The sequence below is a fragment of the Gymnodraco acuticeps genome, unplaced genomic scaffold (genome assembly GCF_902827175.1).
Source record: "Gymnodraco acuticeps unplaced genomic scaffold, fGymAcu1.1, whole genome shotgun sequence".
In the NCBI taxonomy this organism is placed as follows: Eukaryota; Metazoa; Chordata; class Actinopteri; order Perciformes; family Bathydraconidae; genus Gymnodraco; species Gymnodraco acuticeps.
In genome coordinates this window covers 1354276-1380718 of record NW_022989815.1, presented here as the reverse complement: position 1 = coordinate 1380718, position 26443 = coordinate 1354276, and the positions used below count along the sequence as shown (strand labels likewise).

At 41.6% G+C, this 26443-nt stretch overlaps 2 protein-coding genes across 2 annotated transcripts; both read right to left on the bottom strand.

The window, feature by feature from the left end:
* Positions 1–1128: 1128 nt before the first annotated feature.
* LOC117556182 (cartilage intermediate layer protein 2-like) lies at positions 1129–3502 on the bottom strand. Its single transcript, XM_034231464.1, has 6 exons — positions 3437–3502; positions 3040–3079; positions 2901–2934; positions 2701–2805; positions 2265–2439; positions 1129–1801 (listed from the first exon to the last, which is right to left on the bottom strand). Exons 2-6 carry the CDS (start codon positions 3049–3051, stop codon positions 1669–1671), a joined length of 459 nt encoding a protein of 152 aa, XP_034087355.1. The 5' UTR covers positions 3052–3079; positions 3437–3502; the 3' UTR covers positions 1129–1668.
* An 11545-nt stretch (positions 3503–15047) lies between these two features.
* On the bottom strand, positions 15048–18674 carry LOC117556174 (zinc finger protein 862-like). The gene is made up of 2 exons (XM_034231451.1): positions 16836–18674; positions 15048–16731 (listed from the first exon to the last, which is right to left on the bottom strand). Exon 2 carries the CDS (start codon positions 16673–16675, stop codon positions 15092–15094), a length of 1584 nt encoding a protein of 527 aa, XP_034087342.1. The 5' UTR covers positions 16676–16731; positions 16836–18674; the 3' UTR covers positions 15048–15091.
* Between the last annotated feature and the right edge of the window lie 7769 nt (positions 18675–26443).

Sequence of the window (26443 nt, the reverse complement as noted above, 5' to 3'; positions counted from 1 at the left end):
ATGTAATGTAATGTAATGTAAATACTCAATACTGTGGACAATCCCCACAGGAGCAATTTGGGGTGAAGTGTCTCAGGGACACAACGACATGCTGACTGCAGTGGGGTTTGAACCTGTGACCATCTGTTCTGAACACCAACGCACAACCCACTGCACCACACGCCTCCCCCAATTTAATTTAATTATCAAACAACAAGCAAATTAGCAAGCAGAAATCAAATCAAGTTTTATTTATATAGCACATTTATAAACGATTTTTGGTCGAGCCAAAGTGCTGTACATATAATAAAAATGTATTATATATTATTATAATTTGCCTACAGTAGAGACACTTTACAGCAAATACAACAGCACAAATCAGAATATCAGTATGAGAAAAACGACACCCTCTATCCTTAGACCCTCACATCGTACAAGGAAAAACTTCCAGAGAAAACCCACAGTTTAAGGGGAAAAAATGGGAGAAACCTCAGGGAGAGCAACAGAGGAGGGATCCCTCTCCCAGGACCCCCTCGAAGGTTAAAAACACAAAAGCATTGTACACAATATAAACCAATCAATATTGTGTAATTAACAAGGATAACCTGATGTTTTTTAGTGGATGTGTAATGCAGATATCACTGTGTAATCATTTGACAGTGAGGGGAATATATCCGGTTTTATTATGAAAACTTCGAGACCGGAAAAACAGTTTTCACCCACGCTAACTTTACATGGAAGCTGCATACACGTTATCCTGGCGAGACCTCAAATCATCATCGTAATATCTATCAAACTATAGATCCTACACATCGACTGGACGTGGATTCTAAGAGTACAATATACACTTCTCGCCAGAAATCTAATCAAAAAGCATTTTAATGGCCAAACTATGCCACAATTTAGGATTTTCCAGAGAGGGTTATTTGTGAATAAACGTCCCTCCTGCAATGAACGGGCCGGGAGCATGTTGTTTCTTACACGACCACTAGAGCACCTCTAGTGGTCGTGTAAGAAACAACATACACTTTAAAACGTGTGTCTGAGTTGTAATAAGGGCATGAACAATCGGCCTATATGGTCGTTTTTTGTAGGAGGACAGGCTGAGCTATGCAGAGTGGTTATGAGTAAAATGTGATGACAAAGGGATTTGCTCATTAATAGCAGTTTTATTGCTGTTTGATGTGGATTTATTTCCTACATTAGACAATGATTTCATAATCACTAGAAAAAGAAAAAAAAATTGATGAAGCACATGACATGAGGCATCTTAACTCGGAAGACATGTTGGTAAACGTACTGGTGTAAAACATACTCCGATATAAAGCTCAGTTGTAATCAGCTGATGAGGCTTCATGGTCCTGTTCCTGCTAAGTCAACATATCTGCCGTAAAAAAGGTCTATTGAACTTCTTCCATCAGGCAAAGTAAGATATAAAATAGAAAGGTAAAGAGAAAAGGACAACATTTAAAGCAATCAAAGCTTCATATTCTTGTTGGATGTTTGCTGTGGAGACGCAGCTTAATTACATTATGTTACTTGTTAGATGCTTTTATCCAAAGCGACTTACATACTCAGTACTGTGGACAATCCCCATAGGAGCAATTTTGGGTGAAGTGTCTTGCCCAGGGACACAACAACATGCTGACTGCAGTGGGGTTTGAACCTGTGACCCCCTGTCCCGAACACCTAACAAAGGACCACTATGCCACACGGCTCCCCTGGCTTCTTGCACGGGCACCCAAAGCGAACTTTGTAGTCACGACACATGCGCTTTCTCTGGTCCTTGTTGCGGCAAATAAATCCCTGAGTCGGATTGAAGCTGAAAAACAATAACAATTATTAAATGAATCATATCGATAGTTATATGAAGAAAACCAATTTTAAAAGCAAACAAAAACGTAATTTGAATTGGATATGTTGCTTAAACCATAATTCATGTTTAGCTCTGATATAAACCCAATATAGTTTATTAAAGTACATTGATGCTAGTTCAAATAAACCTCTACAACCCTTTCAATTATCATACTAGTTCTTGTTGTCAGGTGGAACTTTGTTTCTAATAATAAATATCTCAGATATCCACAATGATCATTTGAAATCATTAAAATGTCTTCTAATGTAAATTAAATTTCCATGTACAGAGTTTCTATTCACTGTTATAGGTGCAGCTCCAGGCAGCACATGTGGGTGACTTGTAAGGAGTTTTCAATGTTCAGAGGTACCGATGTATTCCTGGGATGTGGTTAAATAATCATTTGCATTATTTCAGTGAGGCAACTTACATATAGAAGGTCTGTCCTGTGGAGATGGCTGGGGTCATCGTGTCCGTGGTAACGACCTCAATGTACAGAGGGTATTTACAGATCTTTCCTTTGTTTTCTTTCCTCAGGTCCTTCAAAAGCTCCGAGTCCCCTGCGTCACTGGGATTGTCACGGTCAAACCAGTCGGTCCAGCACACTGGAAGGAGCAATACAAGAGTGAGAGGACGACTGGGAAGGAAGCTTTTCTCATACTGATATTCTGCACAAACTGTGCTGTTGTATTTGCTGTAAAGTGTCTTTACTGTAGGTTATATTTTCATTATATGTACAGCACTTTGGCTCGACCAAAAATCGTTTAAAAAAAATGTGCTATATAAATAAAACTTGATTTGATTGAAGCTGTAAAACTCTCCTAAATGAATGCTTATGCCACTGAATGGTTTAACAAATGACTTACCTGAATCTTCTGGATCTTCTGGACCTATTGGATCTATTGGATCTATTGGATCTATTGGATCTTCTGGACCTATTGGATCTCCTGGAAAGGGAGACTGGTGGCTTTCTGATAAAGGTTAAGAGAACAATTTTACAAACTGTGACTTTGTATATTCCGGGTGAAATGCAAATATGATCATGTAATTTGTATAATTAACCTACCCAAGAATAATGCGGCAAAAATGGCAACACTTAACTATCGGAGAAAATACAAAATGTAAAGTTTATTATGACATAGCCTACTGTATATGCAGAACTTTTAAATCTACATAGAATGAAAGGAAATATAATCAAACATTACCAATTTGATCATGGTTGCAGAGGATCAGGGACCTTTAAAACTGTAAAGGAAGTTTGAAATTAGGAATTTAAATCAACATGAGCATTATCAAAATAAATGGAGTTGCTTGAAATAAAAAGAATGGAGACGAACTTTCTATTTTATTTCAGTTTTAACAAGAAAACAACTTTTAACTAATGCTGAAAATGTGTGCAAAGGTTGAAAGCTATACAAAAAATCATGCCAATGTATTGCAGTATTTACACTAAATACATTTACAATCTAAGCATATATTCAACAAAAATCACATTATTTTAAAATCAATAGTTCAAAAAAAGTGAAGTAAATTGTAAAAATGAAGTTCAGAAAAAGAAATAGTTGCATGTTAAATTTCTCAGCAAAAACAAAAGAGACTCACCAGCAGGACCTCTCAGTGGAACAGTTTGGTTCATGAAGTGCTCTCCTGTCTCCTTAAATACAGCTGGGGGAGTAAATCCCCCCCCCCCCCCCCCACTGGAATCACCAGTTTTGTTTCAAAACAAGAATGCAGTTTTCCAAAAAACTGAACGAGATACGCCTTAAAATTCTAGGGGGGTTGAATGAGAATACAATAATTGGAGATAAGGTGTTCTACTCTACCATTCTTCTGTGGTCACTTTGAAAGTTCCTATATATAATGGACCTGTTTCACACGTAAATCCAAGAGGATGCATGTACACCTGCTTTGTGTCTTATTTAGGGGAAAACTCAGTGTAGCGACAGCAGGAAACAAAATAAGTCGCTGAGAGGCTGAGGCCGGGCCTGTTTGACACGCTAAAAAAGTACTCGCTGAGATCTGAAGCTCTGTTTCGTAGTATGGTAGTTTAATGAAAAAACTCGGTTCTCAGACATATACAATGTTTATAATCAAAGCAATTGTAATCTTGCGGTCAACAAAAAAGTACAACGGCCCTGTGTCACCCTCTCTTCCACACACCCACACCTCACACAGGTGAACAGGATTATAATGAGTGCCACCCATACCCATGTGACCCAAGCCAACCAATCAATATTGATCATGGCTCCTACACTCAGGTTGGGTTCATCTTACTTTTTTGTTCTCTGTATTTTGCTATGTTACTGTTATTCGAGAACCTGACAGGAAATGATATACTTAGTTCACTTTATACAATCTTTAAGATAAGATGGACCTTTATTAATCCCCATGGGGAAATTCAGTATTTTCATGCAGCAGTAACAGTGAAGTTACACATTCAGTTTAATGTTGGGGTTGGGTTACACAAATGATGGATGCATTATCCGCTGCTACAGCCCTTTTTACTACTTTGGTATTCTAGAATAGTTGTTCCAATTAAGATTTTGATCAAAGGTCTATTGATTAGCCAGAGAAAAAGGGGCAACTTGAGGTCAGCGGTGCCTCAATATGAACACAACATAACGTAACATCTTGCTGACACAACACTGAATGACATGAATGTCGATCAAAAGTTCAAATACCCATCATGTTTGAAATGTATATAAAACTCCTAATATTTGAAAAATGAAAGTGTGTACAGATCATTAATCATTAAATAGAAGTAGAAAATACAGGTAAAAGCAGCGTAAGTAATATAAATAGTTGGAAAGTGGTAACGTGTGAAATGGATGAAGGATGCAAAATAAATAGTAAACAATAAAATAAGTTGAAATGGGAGTTTTAGAGACATTGAGCTCAGATGTTTGTTTGTTTGTTTGTAGCCTTTATTTAACCAGGTGAAAGCCCCTTGAGATCAAAAGATCTCTTTTTCAAGGGTGACCTGCAGCACATTAGTTACACATGTAAAATAAAAACAACAGAACAACAATAAGGATGACATACAACATAATGTACAGGGTACAGTTTACAAACTCTATTTACAGAGACAGGTACCGTGAGTATTGTAATTATGCCGTTACAAAGCTTCAAAGTTGTATTTATCATCTGAATTTGCCGAAACAAGTTTAATATTCTGAAACCAATACTTTGTTTATTCGAAAACAGATGAAAACAAACTGTCTTTTATACAAAATGGAAGTATTATACAAGTAAAACTACATGTTGCTTTAATCCCATGTAATTGTAGAATGAACACAGTCTTCCTTTGTATAAGTCAGGTGTCTTGAGTAGTCAAAATTACCTACAAATCATTGTACACATTTGTAAATATTATTTTCCACTTGTTACCATTGTGAGGCTATATTTACGCAGCTCTGCGTGATTTTGTAGCTAGAATTCAGACTAAATACTCAGATATTGTACTTGAGTAAAAGTACAAGTACTCAGATCTTGTACTTGAGTAAAAGTAGAAGTACCAGAGTGGTACAGTAAAAGTCCTGCATTCAAAATGTTCCTCAAGTAAAAGTAGAAAAGTATTCTCATCAAAATATAGTGAAAGTAGCGACAGTAAAAGTATTCATTGTGCAGATTGGTCCATTTCAGAATAATATATATGATATGTTTTATAATGATTGATCATTAAAGTGTTCTCAAAGCAGGTAAAGGTGCAGCTAGTTTGAATGACTTTGTATATTTCTGCAGGGTAGCTGGTGGATTTACTCCAGGTGGAACTAAAGTCTGATTTAACACTTGATTAGATTTCACATCATTCATCCAGATCTGAAAGTAACTAAAGGTATTAAATACTTGTAGTGAAGGAAAAGTACACCATGTACCTCTGACTTATGTTTACTGCCAACCTAAAAGATACCTCAAAGAATAGTAATCAATAATGTATTGAAAAGTTATTTGGCTGATTGTTTTTATATCGGCTCAGCCAGGTTGTATGGGAGGCCCAGTCTACGAACCCAGTCTACGTACACTCTAAAAACAAATGCTTGGCTTAACAAAGAGAATCAAGGCAATAGGTTGCATCGATGGTTATTGAGTTAAGACAACTTCTAATGACATTTTGTTAAAGCAACAAAGTTATTTGAGTTAGGGGAGAAGGCGTTTCCTCTACATAGAGGTGTTTTCAATTACCACTTACTTAATAATTGGTAGCATAAACACACGTTTTTAAGTTGATTACTCCATTTAAATGTAATCTTAAGACATGTTGAACATGGACAGATGTTTTTAGGTTGACAGCCATTTGTAAATTAAGTTGCTCCAAATAATATTGTATTCAATAGGGTTTTTCTCTTAGCTTATTCATGTTTTTGCCTTTAAAGAAAGAAATTAATTGATTCCACAACAAAAATATTAGGCAATTCACTTTTTATTTTTGAACTGCAGTTGTTTATTTCAACACATGATGTTTCAATCAGGAGAGTTTGAATTTCAAGTTGTATTTGAATGACAAAAGATGACACTCACCTTTAAATGTCCTTTGTATATTTATATTTGTCTTAACTGTGGGAACTTGTCCAGGCATCTTAAGTGGGAGTGGACTTGAAATCCTTAACTCAAGATGTAGAACAATGAAGTTATCAAGCCAATTGCATTACAATAACTCAACTTGAATTTAGGTTGAAGTCAATTAACGCAGAAATCAGAGTTCAAATGAGACACAATATTAAGTTGATGTAATTACCAACATTATTACGTCAACACAACTTATAAATTCATTTTTGCAAATTATGGGGGGATTTTGGGGACTTTATCTAAATCAATTAACTCACATTTTTATCTTGCAACCAGTGCATTTAATTAAGTGGAGGTGAAAGGTCGCTTGAATTGGGTTTTTAGATGTACAGATCACTAATTTTGATATTAATATTAAACTTAGTTTTATTTTCTTTAATTTTTCATCCTCGTGTAGAATGCTATCACGAAACACACATTTGGTTGTTTATAGCATAAAGAACATCTGAGTTAATATGAGGTAGGGAAATACTCATTTGAGTATGTGCATATAAATATGTAATTTACAACAGCTGTAAGATGCTTGAAAAGTGCTTGAATTTGATTTTGGAAAAGGTGTAAGAACCCTCTTATTGACATTTGCCTGAAGGTGACGAACACGACTGTGTGCACACCTAGATCGGACTTAAAAGACGTTCCTCTGACCAACGCTAACCTCATTTTGTATGTTGATGGGTCTGCCTCTCGCGACCAAGGGGGCACTAATCAGGTGGGGTTTTTCCTGTTGTTTCAGATTCTGCTGTACTCCGTTCCGGACCAATCCCATGTCACCTCTCATAACAAGCAGCAGAGCTCATCGCACTAACTGAAGCCTGCACGTTTGCAGAAGGCAAAACCGTGACTATTTACACTGACTCACGCTATGCTTTTGGGGTAGTGCACGATTTTGTGGCTATTTGGAAGTGTAGACAATTTCTGCAAGCAGTACAGACCCAGTTTCCCTAAGAAATTGGGTCTGCTAATTTAACTGCTGACTCAGCCGCAAAGGAAGAGTCTGATTCCTCTCGCACCTCACGCACCTTACACTCATTTGTTAGAATCCCTGTCTCCTCCTTCACTGACAACATGTCGTCACTTCAGCAGCTAGCTACACCAGTTGAGAAGGCTCGGTGGAAGGCTGTTGGGGCTGTTTTTGACACATGGGTTGGACAATGTGTAAAAAGGGGGGATGTTAGAGGCTATAAATCAGGAGTGGTTCACAAGGGGGGTGAAGCATGCCTAATTTGCATTATGCAAAATTCATTTGAGCACCTAATGCTGGATTTCATTGAGTTCAGCCCATCAGAGAACATCTTAAATTAGAACAACGGTTCACATTTTGCTAAAGAGGCAACGGCACAATCAAAAACAAACTAGCAAAATGCTGTGCAGATACAGGTCTGTCATGGACACAAGCTCTGTCCATTGTGCTGATGTACATGCGGATGTGGGAACGAACACGGAGCCAACTCAGCCATTTGAAATCCTTTTTGGGGCTCCTCCACAGATTGGACTCAAGGCTCCAGGATGTCCTCTTCCCTCCACAACTTTGTGTGAGGATGCTATGTTGCTATGTTGTATGTTAACCTGTCATCCACTTTAACGACTGCCACTGGTCCACTTAACCATCTCCAACCCGGCGACTTCGTGCTGGTCAAGGATTTCCGGAGAAAGAGCTGGAAATCCAATCGTTGGCCCCTACCTGCTTCTGGTCAACCAGACAGCGGTCAAGGTCGCCGAGAGAGAGCTACGTGGGTCCACGCCAGCCACTGCAAGGTCGTAGTCACAGGAAAGGAGAAACGGTAGAAGCAGAAGACAACAAGTGACGTGTCCTAGTCACCAACGGAAGAAGACAACAAGTGACGTTTCCTAGTCACCAACGGAAGCAGACGACAACAAGTGACGTGTCCTAGTCACCAACAGAAGAAGAAGACGACAACAAGTGACGTGTCCTAGTCACCACCAGCACCACACTTGCACTACATACACCAAAACACACTACACACAAGGTGTCACGAGCGAGTGCCAGCTGAGCGGTTCCATATGCCCTCTGGTTCCTCGTTTGTGTTACCGGTGTGCGGAGTCTGACTGTCCATGTCACAAAATCAACCGAGGGAATACACACACACACCCCATGGAGCATTCCCACCTCGTGATGACGGCTCGCCTGGGAAAACGACAACGCAACTGTGAGCAATACTACCGGAGAGCCTGGACAATCATAAAATGGTTCCTCTGCATACTTGCCATGATAGTTGTGTTAGGACTAGTCCTATATTTTATGTATCCATGGTCAGCACACAGCAGGTCAGCCAAAATCGAGGTATCTAAGAGGTACATGGGGAAAGCAGGGCGAACCACATGGGAAGAGGGGCTGATCAAGACAGGGATTGGTAACATTACTCTAAGGGATGGGGAAGATAGCACAGTGCAGTTAGACCCGTGCGACTACATGCATTGCTCCGACCCTAAGAAACTGGGGTGGGCGGACGCCTACATATGCTATGTCGAAAGCAGTTTTGGTCACACCGCCAATCACTGCTCGGGGGGCTGGACTTTTGTTTTATGGACCACCGCGTAACTGAGTGGCGTTATGCCAGGCAGCTTCCTCCACCATGCAGTAATAAGTCTAACTCCCTTTTGCGTGCATATACGGTTGATACCACATACGCAAAGTACCAACCGGTCAGCCATGTGCACCCCAGCCATTTGAGAGGGATGAAACACAGCATTTGCATCCAGAGAGTATACCACAAAACGTCTCTTACACCACCTTATTTTTCCCTAGGCCCTACTACTGGTTGTACTCGTATCCTACGGAACACGTGCAGTTACGGTGTTTACAATATCTCGTATTGCATATTCAGTGTCCCTGGAAGAATCCTTTCTAACGTAGCATTCCCTGATGTTAACCATACTTCCCTCCAACTGGCCTGGCCCAGTGATGCTGGGTTTAGCTCGCCACAAGATTACGTTTGGTTGTGCGGCGACAAGCTCTATCAGATGCTGGCTCCCCTCTGGATAGGTAAATGCACTCTAGTGGATTTGAATCCAGCAGTCACGGTCCTCACGTCCTTAATGTACACGACACATCATTACCCAGAGTTCCAACACCCCGACCACCATAAGGTAAAAAGAGATCTGACGTCCGCTGGAGCTAAATTCTTTGGCGGCCTGTTCCCATGGTGGGGTACAGTAAACAATGCCCATAACATAGATACCTTACATGTTCGACTTGAGAACCTCACTTACGAGACGACGCAAGGCTTCCAGGCATTGCCCCCATTCATAATAGCCTCTAGGAATATGCTCATGCAGCACCAATTTGCTCTTGACCTTTTGTTCGCCTCAAAGGGTGGCCTGTGTCATGTGATCGGTGACTCTTGTTGCACTTACATTCCCGACGCCACCAAGAACATCACTGACACCGTGCTGCATCTTAACAACTTGTTAGCCGACATGAAAGCGGATGACATATCCAACGCAGGCGGCTGGGACTGGTGGTCCTGGCTTACATCGGGGGGGTGGCAAGGATGGCTGGCTAGGATAGTTACACCCCTGGTGATCATTTTCGGCCTATTAATCAGTTGTACCTGTTTGATTATCCCAATACTGAAGAAAGGCTTTTCCAGCCTGGTATCCTTAGCTTTCGTTCAGTATACTGCTATTCCATTACAAGACAATCCTTTGCGCCACAGTGAGATAGACCAGCTAGAATCAGAAGAGTCTGATTCCGACACTACAATATAATCAATATAATCATGTGAATCGAGTGTATCCTCCTCTTATGCTTACATTATATTGGAGTCTGTCCTCCACAAAAACAGCCAGTTTTCTATGATATATTTGTGATGTGTTTACTTAAACCAGTGATGGAGTGTATTCATTGATGTGTTATATCAGTCTATCCTGTCATTTGTTTTTTTTATTGATCAAGTATGATCAAAAGGGGGGAATGTAGTGGACATTTTTATTATATCCTGATATGTTTAAACCAAATGCTTCTCATTTGGTTAGATGTGCTGTTTGCCTCTATCTACTCTACTTCAAGGCCACAGCTGCTATTATGTTGAGACTCACACATAGTCACACGAGAACTTGCCTTTCCTGAGATCTACAGCTCAAGGACATGTGTCTAATAACAATGTGACCGTGTGAAGACAGATTTCTTACCTTCCCACCATTTCTTGTATATAAGCCTTGCTACCATATTGAACTGCGCACACTCGCGCAGATTATTCTATACTCTGTGGGACCTGTGTCTATATTTATTGTATTGTATTTATATATATTTGAAGCTTCAAATAAAATCATCAGAAAGACAACTCTGTCTGATTCACCATTTATTTGTTTTGATCACTCTGACTTGTACTCTACAGTATTGGGGTTTTTAGATTTCCATAACAGTATCAAACAGCATGTCACCCAGCCGAGTTTTAAAATGATGCAGGGGAACCAAAGTGCTCAGTTTTAAACATGTTTGCAGACTGTTCCAATTTAGTGGAGCTGCACAACTAAAAGCTTTCTTCCCTAAGACAGTCCTAGCACTTGGCACATTTAATAAAACAACATCATGAGATCTCAGGCAATATGTACTTTCAATTCGTCGAGAGATCAGAGAGCAGATATAAAAAGGTAGTTTACCCAACATGGCTTTGTAAATGAACATGTACCAATGACTGAGCCTCCGTACAGTTAGTGAAGGCAGACCTGCCTTGGCATACAGGGTACAGTGATGAGTAAGTGCTTTACAGTTAGTAACAAATCTCAGGGCACTGTGATAGGCGGCATCTAACTTTTCTAGGCAATGGGCAGGTGCATTCATATAGATCAAATCACCATAGTCCAGCACAGGTAAAAAGGTCACAGTGACTAGCCTTTTCCTGGCTTCAAAAGAGAAACAGGACTTGTTTCTGAAAAAGAAACCTAGTCTAACCCTCCGCTTTTTAAGCAGGTTATTGACATGAAGTTTAAAAGTAAGACAATCATCAAGCCAGATACCAAGGTATTTGTAACAGGTAACCACTTCAAGTACTTGTCCTTGCATAGTAACAATATCCAAAACAGGCTCTGGTGTCTTTTTAGCTTTTGAAAATAGCATTAACTTGGTTTTATCAACATTTAAAATAAGCTTAAGTTCAGCAAGCTGAGTCTGAATAATGTTAAAAACAGCCTGTAATTTAACACCAGCCTCCTTAATGGAGGGACCTGCACAATACATCACGGTATCATCAGCATAAAAATGTAAAGTAGCTTCATCCACATTTTCACCTAAACTGTTGATATGGAGAATAAAAGTGGACCTAAAACAGAACCTTGAGGAACACCATTAGCAATGTTTAACCACTCAGAAGACAGCCCATCAAAGTGAACACATTGGGACCTTTCAGAGAGGTAGTTCACAAACCAACCCACTGCATGGCTGGACATGCCTATACTGGCTAGCCTCTGCTTTAAGATGCGATGATCGACGGTATCAAACGCTTTGGAAAGGTCAATAAATAGAGCTGCACAACTCTGCTTATTGTCTAAAATACTCGTAATGTCATTCACCACTTTCATTGTGGCAGTGATGGTGCTATGTTGTTTTCTGAAGCCTGACTGATGTTTATACAGGATATCATTTTTACATAAAAACACCTTTACCTGTTCACTCACTAGGCGTTCGAGCACCTTCGCCAGAACTGACAATTTAGAGATTGGCCTATAGTTATTTAAAATAGTTGCCTCCCCTCCTTTTAGTAAAGGCAAGACATAAGCTGACTTCCATACTTTTGGAATTGCATTTGTGCTGAGGGAGAGGTTAAAAAGAGTAGTAAGAGGAAGAGCAATACAATCTGCAGCTATCTTTAAAAAGAAAGGTTCTACGTTGTCCGGGCCAGCCGGTTTCTTAGGATCTAGCTTAGATAAGGCTTCATGAACAACATTGACAGTAAAAGGAGTAAAACTGAAAGGGTTTTCCAGACCACATTGTTCAGGGTCACGGATTGGGGTGTTCACAGAAGCAGAGTTAGTCACAGAATCAAACATAGAACCGCAGGACACAAAATGCTCATTAAAGCAATTTAACATAGTGGCCCTGTCCAATATAGAGCCAGATGCTGTGGTAAGGCACGGAGGTAGCTCATTACGGATCTCACCGGCGGATATCGATTTTATTGCTTTCCAAAATGTCCTAGGATTATTTAGGTTTTCTGTGGTAACTGACAAATAGTACTTCGACTTTGCACTTTTGACATTTGAAGTGAAGCTATTCCTTAGCTGCCTAAAACGCAGCCACTCTACCTCTGAGCCTGATTGCCTAGCCTTTGCCCAGGCCTTGTTTCTCTCATGAAAGAGACTAGACAGCTCAGCAGAAAACCAAGGATTGGCTCGTCCCTTTACTCAGGGGTGCATGTCTATCAATGATCTCCATAAAACCAAGATAAAAATAAGACCATGCGGTTTCCACATCAGCACACAAGGAGTTCTCATTAACTATCAAAGCCTTGAATCCTGAATCTACCTTACGGGGGAAACAGGATGATCTCCTGAACAACCTTGTTGCATACTAAATATGTATCGGCTACTCTTTAAAATGTAATCGCCATAACAGCTTAAACATTTACTGTAAGGAAGGAGGGAAAGATGCTGCTCAACGTGTTCATCTAGAACTCTTACTGATGCCGGGAAATGCTATTTTCTGCTTACCTGTTATTCCAGAAAAGGTGTTCCAATTAAGATTTGGATCAAAGGTCTGTTGATTTTGTACAAAACAACCTCTGAAAGCCCATCTTTCCAGTCAAACCTGGGAGGACGCTCATCAAAAATACTTTGAGCACAGAAGATAGAAAATGCTGCTGAACCAGCCAGAGTTCAGGTTAGTGGGGTCAACAAAGTACGCTGCAGAGCAGGTTAGGAAACTTTCCCTCCATACATTTCTGCTTCCAGTTACCATTCCTTCACTTCTCTAGTCAGGCAGGTTCAGTGAGAACTTGTTCTCTTAAAGCTGCGGCCTGATAGGGAAACTTCATATTGCAGAATATAAATTATTAAACATAAGTAGGAAATACAAGTAAAAGCAGCTTAAGTAATTTAAATTGTTGGAAAGTGGTAACGAGTTAAATGGATGAAGGATGCAAAATAACCAATAAAATACGTTGAAATGGGACTTTTAGAGACATTGAGCTCAGATGTGAAGGAGTTTTCAATAATTATCCTTTAATGGAATAAGGACAACATCAGGAAAGGTTGAAGCTCTGACAAGCGTTAAACTATAAGCACTTTTATTTAAATTGATTCTCCTGAACAAAATGATTTGAATACTACATAATATACTCTTTAAAATGTAAGAGCCATAACAGGTTCAAACGTTCACTGTCAGAGAGGAGGGGAAATGCTGCTCAACGCATTCTGGTGCCGGGAACTGCTACTTTCTGCTTCCCTCAAAAAATGTCTTCACGTGTTCAAGTTCACACTGGGGTTAATGTGAAGTCCCCTCATTTTGTGGCCAGGTGTTTAATTTGGTTTGGTTCTATAAACTTTCCCTCCATACATTTCTGCTTCCAGTTACCATTCCTTCACTTCAGGCAGGTTCAGTGAGAACTGTTTCTCTTAAAGCAGTGGCCTGATGGGAAAACTTGATATTGCAGCTGTTGGAAAGAACATAAACAGCAAATATTTTGGCCATAAAACCAAAACGATGAGGGTAAAGATTTTAAAATGCTCTGCGTAGCTGAGGAGAACTGCACAGTCAGGTGATTCTGGTTTATAACTGTGACCTCAACTAAATGTGGTCATTGTATCTATTGTACATAGAAGAATATTGATTGAAACAGCTTTTCTCACAAAGCAATCAAACAGCTATCAATTAACCTTCCCATTATTGTAGCAGTTACTGCAAATGCATCGACAAGGTTCAAGGATCAAGGTCAATTTATTGTGATTGGACGACACAGGGTACTGCAACCAAATGCAGTTGTAGTCCATTTAAGCTACATAACAACAAAAAAAAGCCTGAGGAAAGAAGCTACTCTGTCGTCTGTTTTTGTATGAGCTTTAAAAAATAAATGCAATAAACAATAATAATGTTATATCTGCAAAGGATTACAATTTCTAAATAAGATGAATGAGACAATAAATACGACATGATATGTCTTGGAATGTCGACCAGATCATATTCCAGGAAAACATGTCACTCCATATAAAAAGTTACTGTACAGTGTGTGTGTGTGTGTGTGTGTGTGTGTGTGTGTGTGTGTGTGTGTGTGTGTGTGTGTGTGTGTATGTCGGCTCTTTTGTTATAAGACATACAGTGGACTAGTTTACAATATTATCAATATTTGCTATCTATGTATTCATAAAGCATATACCACTGACCAGGGCCGATTCTAGCTTTTGGGGGACCCTGCCACTGACTACAGCTGCATCACTGACTGTGCTCATTATGACAAGATCTTGAGACATGCTTGTCTCAGATTGTTCAGACTCTGAAGGAATGATGCAATGATTTTACAGCATAATTGTGCAAGAATTTCCCAGGGGGTGGTGTGGAAACCTTAATGCAGGGGTAGACATTAAGGGTAAAAATATACTGGCCCGGCATTTTCACTGGCCCCACCATTGTAACCACTGGCCCAAGAGAATTCGTCCAAAAAAATCGACTCTAATAATGAAGAAAATGAACACATTTGTTGCAATAGTAATTTATTTACAAACTACATTACTACTATACTACAACATTTCAATCGTCAGTTCTTCCTCATTTTCCTCTGCGGTCGGTTGATTTTGCCGTCCTCCTGATGACCAGGCTGTAAATCCTGGACGTCTGGCTCTTGACCCCGACTGCCACCACTGCAAAACAGCTCTCTTAGCATCAAAGGTATCCAGACTAGGCCCTTCAATGGTCAGGAACATGAGACGAGTGAGATTTTGGATCGACAGTGAGGACCTCCAGTCGCTCTTCACCCTCTTCATGCAAGAGAAGCCTCTCTCACATGCTGCGGTACTGACAGCCATTGTTAGGTAGATCTGGGCAAAGATGCCTAGGTTCTTAAACTTGGTCTGTAGATCAACTCTCTGGAGTATTTCCAGGAGAGTGTCTCTGAGGGGCCCATTCCGCATTCTTGCCCAGATTTTATAGAGCCTGTACTCTCCCAACACCTCAGTGACTGTGGTCCCCTCACGCACCAGGACGCTCTGGTAATGGTGGCACAGGGACTCAATATTTGCTCGTCCATGGAGGACAAAGGCTTCTTTGGACTCATCTGAGTTGTCCAGTTTTGGCCACACATTATGATCAAGAGATGAGAATGTTTGCACAATGCTCTCGGTAGACAGCAGGTCTTCCAGACGGCTCTCAATATGTTTGGTAAGCATGTCTGTAATTTTCTTCCTGTCTGTAGCCAGTGTGTCTGTGGTGGTGTTTTTGAGCTCTACCCCTCTATAGGTGCCATTCATTGCATCAGCCAACATCTTCTTTTGCTGCTCTCCGGGCTCCAGACACAGCTCTGTAAGGCCATTGAGGCAGGCCTCAATGTACTGCACTGCCTCCCCTGGTGTCAGACTATCCTGCTGAAACTGGAGGCTCAGTGCCTTGAGAAAGTCCAGTGTATCCAGCAGGAAGTGCATGAACTGGACATTGGTGTGGCTTTTGAGGTAGTGGAGGATGTTCTTTGCCCTTCCCATCACTGCAGGTGATGGTCGGGTTGTCCTCTCTGGGCTGACCTGGTCCTCAAAGTGGGCCACAAAGATTGCATAGCTATTACACAGGATCTGAGTTGCCTTGTGGATGTAGGGCAACCACCTGGACCCCTTCAGGTTTGTAGGCTTGAGGACCTTCTCCTCCATTGCATCTGCCAGCATCCTCAGCATCCTCAGCTCCCTCAGTGCCTTTGGAGAGTAGTGGTATTGCTGATGCAAATATTGCAGCACCTCCTGCAGCTGCTTCAGCCTCTGATTCTCTTTTATTGAATCCACCAGACCTAATTCCAGCCTGTGTGCCACACAGTGTATAGCAAGCAGGTGTCCAATCTCTTCCTTCAGCTTTGCAGCCACACCATTCCTCTTCCCCAAATTGACAGCCGCACCATCAGCGCATAGGAAAACCACCTTTTCCTTCCAGTTATCCAGACCTGCTTTTTCAAACACTGTCTGTACTGCAGAAAGTACACCATCTGCATGTGCGTGTTTGATATCCTCAATGCCAAGGAAGGACTGAACCACTCCTCTCTCCTTATTGAAGAACTTGACATAGACAATCTCATTCTCAAGGTTCCCAGTATCAGTTGCCCCGTCAATCACTGATATAGCCTGCATTCTTTAGGTCAGAAAGCAGTTGCTCCCTCTCCACATTGTAGATATCAATTGTGAATCTGAAGGTAAAAAAAGGGAATTTCATTAATAATGAAGGAATTGTAAAAAGCTAATTAAATAGTACATTTGGAATGTACAGTATTAATGTATTTGTGATTCTCACCTTAAACATGCCTTGTCTGACAAGTAACAATTGGTCATGTTGGAGCCAGTCCTACTGTTGAGCTGCGCAGGTCCGGAAAGTCAGTAAATGGCTTTTCTTTCTTGACAACATAGTACGCTGTATGAAACATATTCTCCATTTTATCCTGGAAACCTGCATCTATTTCACCATTAACATGAATCCCAGCTAACACAGCGGGTGTTTCGATTGCTGCCTTCTGCCTCCTCACACACACCTGGTGTGAGGTGCTTTTTTCATGCGGGTCAAACCCTGTGGAGCGTTCTGCTACCTGTCCCTTGAAGAGTGGAGAGTCCCTAAACAAGCAAAACAATCTGCTGCTTAAATATCATATGTAAATAGCCACTAGCTAGCCACTAACTAGCTAGGCCTACTATACATTTCTATAAAGCAATTGTTCATATTTGGTTTATTAAAATAATTATATTGTGGTCATTTTTAAAATAAAATAAAAAGGAGGGTGACACTATGGTATGAGTATTATTATTTGTATAATGCGCTTTCTGCCTTCCTGCCATTATCAGGAGTTAGACATGTAATGGCTATAATATATTAGCCTCTAGCCTTCCTTGTCCTAAACTGCTGGGACATTTCCCTATAGCGAATATACCATAATATTTTCTACTCTTCACTTACTTGTCAGCATAGGTCGGCATTGATGTACAGAGCCGACAGAAGACCTTGTTTATATTGGCATCATATTCAAGCCAACTCCAACGATCAAGCCAGTGTGCCTGAAACTTTCTCTCCCTCTTCTCGTACTCCCTGTCACTCTCCTTTAACTCCTCCGGTGACTTTCTTTTATTTAAGGACTGTTTTTTGCCCGGCTCTTGGCCGGTTACTGGTTGTTTTAAAAACATTTTGCCGAATGGTTAGGTGGGGCGAAAGTCTGTAGTGAGCGTGCAGCGCGAGCAGGCTCGAGCTGCGCGTGCACGGGCCTACTCCCGCTGCACGCGAACGAGAGCCTGCTCGCACTGCACTCTACTCCGCAACAAACAGCTGCAGAGTAGAGCGCGATGTTGTAGCGTTAATAAACGGAATAATCTAACAAAATTGCTTGTCAAAATACCAATATCACAGAACAATGTGAATGTATGTCTTACTGTTTTTAGTGGCCCGAGCGGGCAAGTGGAAAGTACGTTATGCTGGCCCGGGGTGTCTAAATAGTGCCTCCGGGCCAGCGGGCCAATTATAATGTCGAGCCCTGCTTAATGCTTAGTGTTTAGATAAGAGGCTGCTTGTTTAAATGATGGTCTGGAATACTGAAAAGATTAAAGTTTAATATTCTTGTTTAGCAAACAAGACATCTGATTATTATGTCACACATAATAATCTTGACATAGAAACTAGCTATGGGTAAAACATGTGGTTGTTATACCATTGTTATCATGAACAAAAGATAAATAAGTAAAGATAAAAAGTTGTATTACCCATTAATCAATCAATTGGTAAATTAAAAATAGCAGTAAAGAGAAACTATTAAAGTAAAAGGAGAAAATAATCCTAACACACAAGGTACTGTGGGATAAAGGGGGAGACATGATGGAAATATTCACAACACTTTCAGCAGTGGGTGTTTTGGAGTTAGGAGTACAGAGTAGAACAGATTCTTCAATCTTTTCATCATGTTTACAAATTATTCTTTTAGAGTTTGTATTCATGTGAGAATTGGGTAGTGTTTTAAGTTGTTACAGTATTTATCTACAGTTCAAAGGGAGAGTTTTGGTAACCACTCAATACAATCAAATAAATATTTATTTAGGTCATGTTGAAGGGAAAGCTAGTTCAAACCGGAGAGACGTGATGTAAGGATTACATATTTATTGTTTACACGTCATATGAATGAAATGATTGCCATGATAATACAACAGGAGAATGTAATGGTGTTTGGCGATTAGGCCCCGGTTTGCAGGATAATCATTCAGGAGGGAAAGAACCGCTCCGATGAAATCCCCGGGGTCTAGACACTGGTGGTGGTGATGAGTAGGTGAGACCGGTCTGAAGAAGGAAGGTTTAGCTTTGTCCTGGAGGAGACGGGAGGCGAGTGGGGTGGAGGCGGGTTGCGTGTGATCATCTGCAATGACAACTGACAGGGAGGAAGAGCAGGCATTTAAGGAATTTAGCATGTGCAGCAATTGGCTGCTGAGGGGTGACGCCCTCGTATTTAATGAGGGGGGAATGGAGCCATAGAGTGCCGTTTAAGTGACTCGTGTTAGGTCTTCCTTATTGAACTTGCGCTAAAGCTTTCATTTCAAACCGGAGAGACGTGATGTAAGGATTACATATTTATTGTTTACACGTCATATGAATGAAATGATTGCCATGATAATACAACAGGAGAATGTAATGGTGTTTGGCGATTAGGCCCCGTTTTGCAGGATAATCATTCAGGAGGGAAAGAACCGCTCCGATGAAATCCCCAAAACCAGTGAAGTATGAAATACTGAGATGAACTGAGTTGCTTACCTTGTGGGGTGACTGGTGATCTGGGAATGAAAGATAATAGATTAACATATGTAAGCGGCATTGGGCCGGAATCACTGCCGGAGCTTACGGGTCATGCTGAGACTGACTGCCGAAATCAGTGCCGGTCTTATCTGAAAACGACCTGCGGGTCGCCTGCCTGGCTAGCAGGGCTTGATTACGCCGCCCGAAGGTCGAACGGTTTTGTTTTGTAACTGACACCGAAGTGTACGGTGGCCCAACGTCCACGACACCGAAGTGTACGGTAGCCCAAAGCTACGACACCGAAGTGTACGGTGGCTCGAAGCCACGCCTAACTTCGCAGGATATATATTTTTTTCTTTTTCTTCTTTACTTCTTTATTTTTTCTTTGTTTTGTAACTGACACCGAAGTGTACGGTGGCCCAACGTCCACGACACCGAAGTGTACGGTGGCCCAACGTCCACGACACCGAAGTGTACGGTGGCCCGAAGCCACGACACCGAAGTGTACGGTGGCCCGAAGCCACGACACCGAAGCGTACGGTGGCCCGAAGCCACGACACCGAAGCGTACGGTGGCCCGAAGCCACGACACCGAAGCGTACGGTGGCCCGAGTCCACGCCTGACTTCGCAGGATATATCTTTTTTCTTTTTTACTCTTTCTTTATTTTTTTTCTTTGTTTTGTAACTGACACCGAAGTGTACGGTGGCCCAACGTCCACGACACCGAAGTGTACGGTGGCCCGAAGCCACGACACCGAAGTGTACGGTGGCCCGAAGCCACGACACCGAAGTGTACGGTGGCCCGAGTCCACGCCTGACTTCGCAGGATATACATTTTACACTGACACATTTGAGCAAGGGCCTGGATTTGGATACCTGCGTGCAGGAGATGAAGCCCGTTACAGGTAGGTGCAGCGTGAGACGAGACATTGTTCCCTGTGGGCGGGGGCCCACGGACTAGGACAGGAATGCAGTTTGAAATCCGATACCATGATGAGACATGTATACGTGTAGATGTGTTATGAACCACCACCAGTTATATGCATAGATACCATAGTTAGGGTCTGAGAGATCTTTGGGAAGCCCGTACGGCGTTGATGTCCGGACGAATGAAGGTTGTGAAGGCGGAGGAGGACCACCGTCCTAGTTGTTGTAGGGATGAGGTAGAGAGACCTTGATTAGCAGCAGAGGTGGCTGCACCTATCCTGAAGGAATGTCCCGGGTATGATATAGGTGATAGGCCGGATTTAATGAGAACTTGCTTGAGGTAGAAATTGACAGGGCCATGACCCTGCGAACCACTCTCCCTGGAAGAAACCCCCAAAACCCATGGATGGGCGGCATCCGTGAAGAACCTCATTGAGTCAGAGGAACGCACGAGGTCATCGTAAAAGAAAGTAACTCCGTTCCAGTGGGCGAGCAGGAGGGACCAGAACCATAGGTCTGAGCGGCAGCCTTCGTCTAAGAAAACGCAGTCATGGAGGTTGTCGACTGCTGATGCTGCGTCCAGGAGGCGGGAGATGAACGAGCGCCCCTGGGGGATGACGTGCATGGCGAAGTTGAGGTGTCCGAGAAGGGAGAGCAACTGTTGTTTTGTGATAACTTGTTGCTCGCAGTATGACTTGGTGATGTCCCGGATGCGCTGCAATTTGTCGGAGGGGAGAGACGCCTTCATGTCTATGGAGTCGAGGATGATGCCTAAGAACTCTAAGCGTGTGTCGGGACCTAACGTTTTCTCTTTGGAGAGAGGGACACCTCACTCCTGAAGCAGTGTTTAAGCTTGGCCAGTGAGATCCCTGAGCTGTCCTGTGGCGGGTCTATGGGGAGGAAGTCGTCCGGTAGGTGAAGGACGGAGGGGATTCTGACGATGTTCAGCAGGATCCAGTAGAGCGCTTCCGAGAAGGAATTGAAGATGTGGGGGCTGCTTCTGCACCCGAAGGTCAGGCGAACGGCGAAAATAGAGTTTGGACTCCCACTTAATACCGAACAGATTCCACTGAGACGGATGAATGGGGATGATTTGAAAGCATCAGTAATGTCCGCTTTGGAGAGCCGAGCTCCGTGCCCTGTGAACTTGATCATCTTTATTGCATTATCCACTGAGGCATGGTGAAGGGAGAACTGATCTGGAGGGATGATGCTATTGATGCTGCAGAATGGGCCGGAGCAGGGAGCGGACAGATCGAAAATCAGCCTTTTATTTACGTGTGGCTATTCCGATGGGATTTGAACGGAAAACTGAGAAGGGGGAGGAGCTAAAAGGACCGATTATATATCCTTTGAGAAGTTCTTTGTTGATGAGCTGGGAAACTATGTTGGGTTCTTTAGCGGCTGACTGTAAGTTTCTTGCTACGAAAGTCACTGTGGGAGATGGGAGGACCCCTACCCTGAAGCCTTGGGAGAGCCCTGACAGGAGATAGTCAACAAACACGGAATCTGGGTGAGTAGATAGCGCAGCTGCTAGCTGAGGGATGTTAATGGGAGTGGAGGGGTGATATTCCAGAATTTTTTTTATGTTTCTGGCGCAGAGCCACTGTGACGGCCCGTCCACACGGTGGCGTGCGTTACAGCTTCCAAACGCTTCTGCCCATTCACTTTGAATGGGGTGACGTCACTTTTAGCAGAACTGTATTTTGGGAAGCGACGTGGAGCGTTTGCTGGCGATGCTCGCTTCAAAAAGTTGAGCAATGTTCAACTTTTGGCACCTCGGCAGAAGCGTCAGCCAATGAAATCCCATTTATGCAAATCTGCCAGTACAAGCGCTAGCCAATCAGACTGCGTGTATGCTGGGAGAGACTACGCAGGTAATTCCTCATATTCCAAAAATGTGAGGGAAAATTCATTATAGCGGTATTGAATCACCTGGTGCTGTATGATCAGTCTGTTCATCTACCGGGATACAAACCAGAGGAGCGAGGCATGGAGGGAGGTAGCAGAGACAGTGGGTGAAACTGGTAGGTTTTCGCCTGTTTGGGGAGTATATATATATATCTCGCATAAAATCCCCGGGTTTTTTTTTATTTTATTTTTTACAGTTTACTTCGTTTTAACATTGCTATTGCTTTGTATGTCGGGGGCAAGAGATTCATGCGATTGGTTGTTGCTGCTGTGCGGACCAGTAGCGTAGGCAGAAATGTAGAAATGTGGGCCTGTAAAAATATAGGGTGGGCCAGATTTTTCTTCTGCGCATCAGAAACTAACAACAATCCCGCCGGTACCGGTGGCAGATTACTTTTAGAATACTTCCTTTTCTTCTCTTTTTTTTTTTTTCTTTCCTCTTCTTTTTTTAATCTTTTTTCTTTCTTTTCTTTTCTTTCTTTTTTCTTTAGAATACTTTATTTTCCATAACAGATGGGTATGTTTTGGTGAACGGGAGACACATATTTTTACTGTTTTAATGGCTTATGAAGAGCACAAACACAACATTGTAGTGTCATTCTGGACAGCTCTCTCATCTGCACCGCACATAAAAAGAAAAACTCACCCAGACTGCATTCTTTGTACTGTCTTCAAACCTTTCCTTGGAATAGTTTATGCATTGTAAGGTGTCCTTGGGTGCTTTGAAAGGCACCCCTAAATAGAATGCATTATTATCTGAAACGATGTAATAACTTAAAAAACTTTTCCCAGTTACTTGCCCCATGCATTCGGCAGCAGCAGGCCATTCAGTTAGATTTGATCCCGTTATAAATGTCATCATTTCGACAATAAATAAATGCTACATAAACGTTATCTGCCACGTTTTATCTAAACATCTCCGTTTCTACCTTCCAATATATATTGAAAGAGAACTCTCTCTCTCTCTCTCATCTGCGTGCGGGGCGGGGCCTCACGGACACGCTGCACCTCTCGCTCACAGATACGCTGCAGCACTGTGCAGTGTGCACACGGTTCTGCCGGTAATGAATATTACATATTGTGAGGAAACTTTCCACCAATAATTCCAATAAGTATTCACTTCAGGTTTACGAAAGTAACTGCACTCGGATTACTCGTTTTTCAAATGTAACACCAGCTGAATATACTGATTTTTTTCTGATTACGTAACACCGTTACATGTATTCCGTTACAACCCAACCCTGTGTAATGGTGAGTGCAAGCATTTTCGTTAAAACTAGTACCTGAGTGCAACGGAAGTTGAAGCTCCTGTGGCGGAGTCTTCCTGGGCCTGGAGGCGAGCATCGATAGCTATCATGGAGCTAGCCAGGGATTGCAGGGAGCCGGCCGCGCCACTCTCCATAGGGGTGTGACACTCCCTGCATGGCGAGCCTGAGAAGGGGTGGATTTTGGAGGGGGACGGGATCCTGGAGGGCTCGACTTCCTGCCCTTTTTTACCTCCGCGGCTGCGGCCTCGTCCTCGCCTTGCTCTCTGGGGAGCTGACTGGAGCTGCTGCCCCGGACTGGGGAGCTACGCTGGAGACCTGGTCCGAGAGCTCTCGCTGAGAGAGAGTGAGGCCTGGGGCTGTGGGAAAGCCCTGCTGCAGGAGCCGGGCGATGAGGAAGTCTGCCTCTGTTGATAAGCCGCTGTGGGTAGCCGAACCGGGATCGGATACTTCCAGAGAAGGTTCGTGTTTCGAATTGTCCGAGTTGGACATATTGAGCTAGTTGTTTCTTACGGTTTTTCTCACGAGAAGGAGTATTGTAGTATTACCATTGCGTGTGATCATCTCCAATGACAACTGACAGGGAGGAAGAGCAGGCATTTAAGGAATTTAGCATGTGCAGCAATTGGCTGCTGAGGGGTGACGCCCTCGTATTTAATGAGGGGGGAAGGGAGCTATAGAGTGACGTGTAAGTGACTCGTGTTAGGTCTTCCTTATTGAACTTGCGCTAAAGCTTTCATTTCTAAACAAAATATAGTATTTCAATTTGAGATATTGGTTTCACAATTGTGGCATAGTTATTACCATAGAAGGGCTTTCGGATGGACATACGAAATGACTTTTGTTTTTAAATCCTTGATAAAGTAGGGAGTAATTGTTGCATGTTCGGACACCCTGAGTTCCACACACTGCTAAAGAGTTTAACATTGTTTTTTAGGTAGACCAGAATTGAAGATAAATGAGTATAATGAGCTATGAAATGCAGAGCTACACAGATCCTAGTAATGGTTTGACTCAAGATAATAGTTAAGTACACAAGTTTCTGAATTAGATCTATTAGACATTTTAATATTATCCATTTAAGCTACATAACAATAAAAAAAGCCTGAGGAAAGAAGCTACTCTGTCGTCTGTTTTTGTATGAGATTTAAAAAATAAATGCAATAAAAAATAATAATGTTATATCTGCAAAGGATTGCAATTTCTAAATAAGATGAATGAGACGACAAATACGACATATAATATGTCTTGGAATGTCGACCAGATCATATTTCAGGAAAACATGTCACTCCATATAAAAAGTTACTGTACTGTGTGTGTGTGTGTGTGTGTGTGTGTGTGTGTGTGTGTGTGTGTGTGTGTGTGTGTGTGTGTGTGTGTGTGTGTGTGTATATTACGGCTCTTTTGTTATAAGACATACAGTGGACTAGTTTACAATGTTATCAATATTTGCTATCTATGTATTCATAAAGCATATACTACCCAGTCACATGGCATTTTGTGTTCACCAACACGATTTTTAATCTATTGATTCGTGTTCACCAACACAATTTCCCCCTTTGTTTCGTGTTGCACAGCACGAATTTAAAAGCAATGTATTTATACTGGTAATGTGTTTCGTGCCTGCAGCACGTCTTTTTCTCCGGTCGGGTCTGTGGAAGACCGGAAGCTGTGTGGTTCATAAAAACATGTTCTTACTCAATATCAACCCACAATTATTGCTTTTATTTTAAATCGTATAATTTCGGACTTTTGTTTCCGTCTGTGAGGAAAATAAATGGAGCTCAGAGCCTCAGAATACTGAAATCTGTATTTTTCAAATCTTTTTTTCCTTCTAATTTGTTATTCTTTTCTAAATAACACACTGTTATTTACTCAACAATAACACACAATTATCCTTGTTTTTATTTATTCGTTTAATTCTATAATCTTGGGCTTTTTAGCATGCTTTTTAGCCGTAAATAAAGTCACCGGAAACAGACGGGACATTTCGAGCGATACACACCACAAACCAAGCCCCCAGGAAGTGCGCCGGAGTCTGATGAGAATATTCGTAGTGGTCAAACGGCGGTACTACACTTCCGTTTGGTTGCTGGGCCCGGAAACACTTTTTCCCATTGACTTACATGGGGAAAGAGTGGTCTGTAACTCGTTGGATAATTTTTTAAAAACTAAATCAACAACCCATGAAGACTTGTATAGCCCTTATTAAAAACATTCGTTCCTCAAGTTGTAAAAATGTGCTAATAACGTTATTCTGAGAGTTATTTCCCTCGGCATTATGAACGCGCATCTAACCCACGGGACCGCGCTGCCCGGCACGTTCATGTGATGTGACGTGTTCAGCACGCACCTCCCCCTTCACACGCGGTCACGTTCAGTGTTCACTGTCACGTCACTGAGGCTAAAGAGACAACGCTTTATATATACAGTCTATGCTAACAACCGACAACAGTTTGCTCCAAAAGGTAAGATACGAAAACATATGTATTTTCTAACCTGCCTCCTTAATGTCTGTATGTAATGTAACATGTTCTCATATAAAAGTGTAAAATAAGCCAAACCACTCATCAGCAACCGCTACTAGTGGGCCTAAGCTAATGTTGGGTGTTTGCACAGTAATTTTCCATACTTTTCATAGTTAACAAAATGCTAGAGAATGTATGCATGCCAGCAGTTCTGCAATGTTAACTCTGTATGCATTAGCTAACTTTCTAGAAACCAGACTTTGCATTTATAATTCGAGATATATATATATATATTATATATATATATAGATATATATATATATATATATATATATATATATATATATATATAGATATATATATATATATATATATATATAATATATATATATCTATATATATATATATATATATATATATATATATATAATTTTTTATTTAAATCTATAAATGTGAGATGAAAAAACTAAAAAATGACATGTCTTTTTCACAACTAATTTCCAATGCCATGTCCCCTACCATTGTAAATGACGATGCATACAGAATCTTCAAGAAACACATATTATTTTAA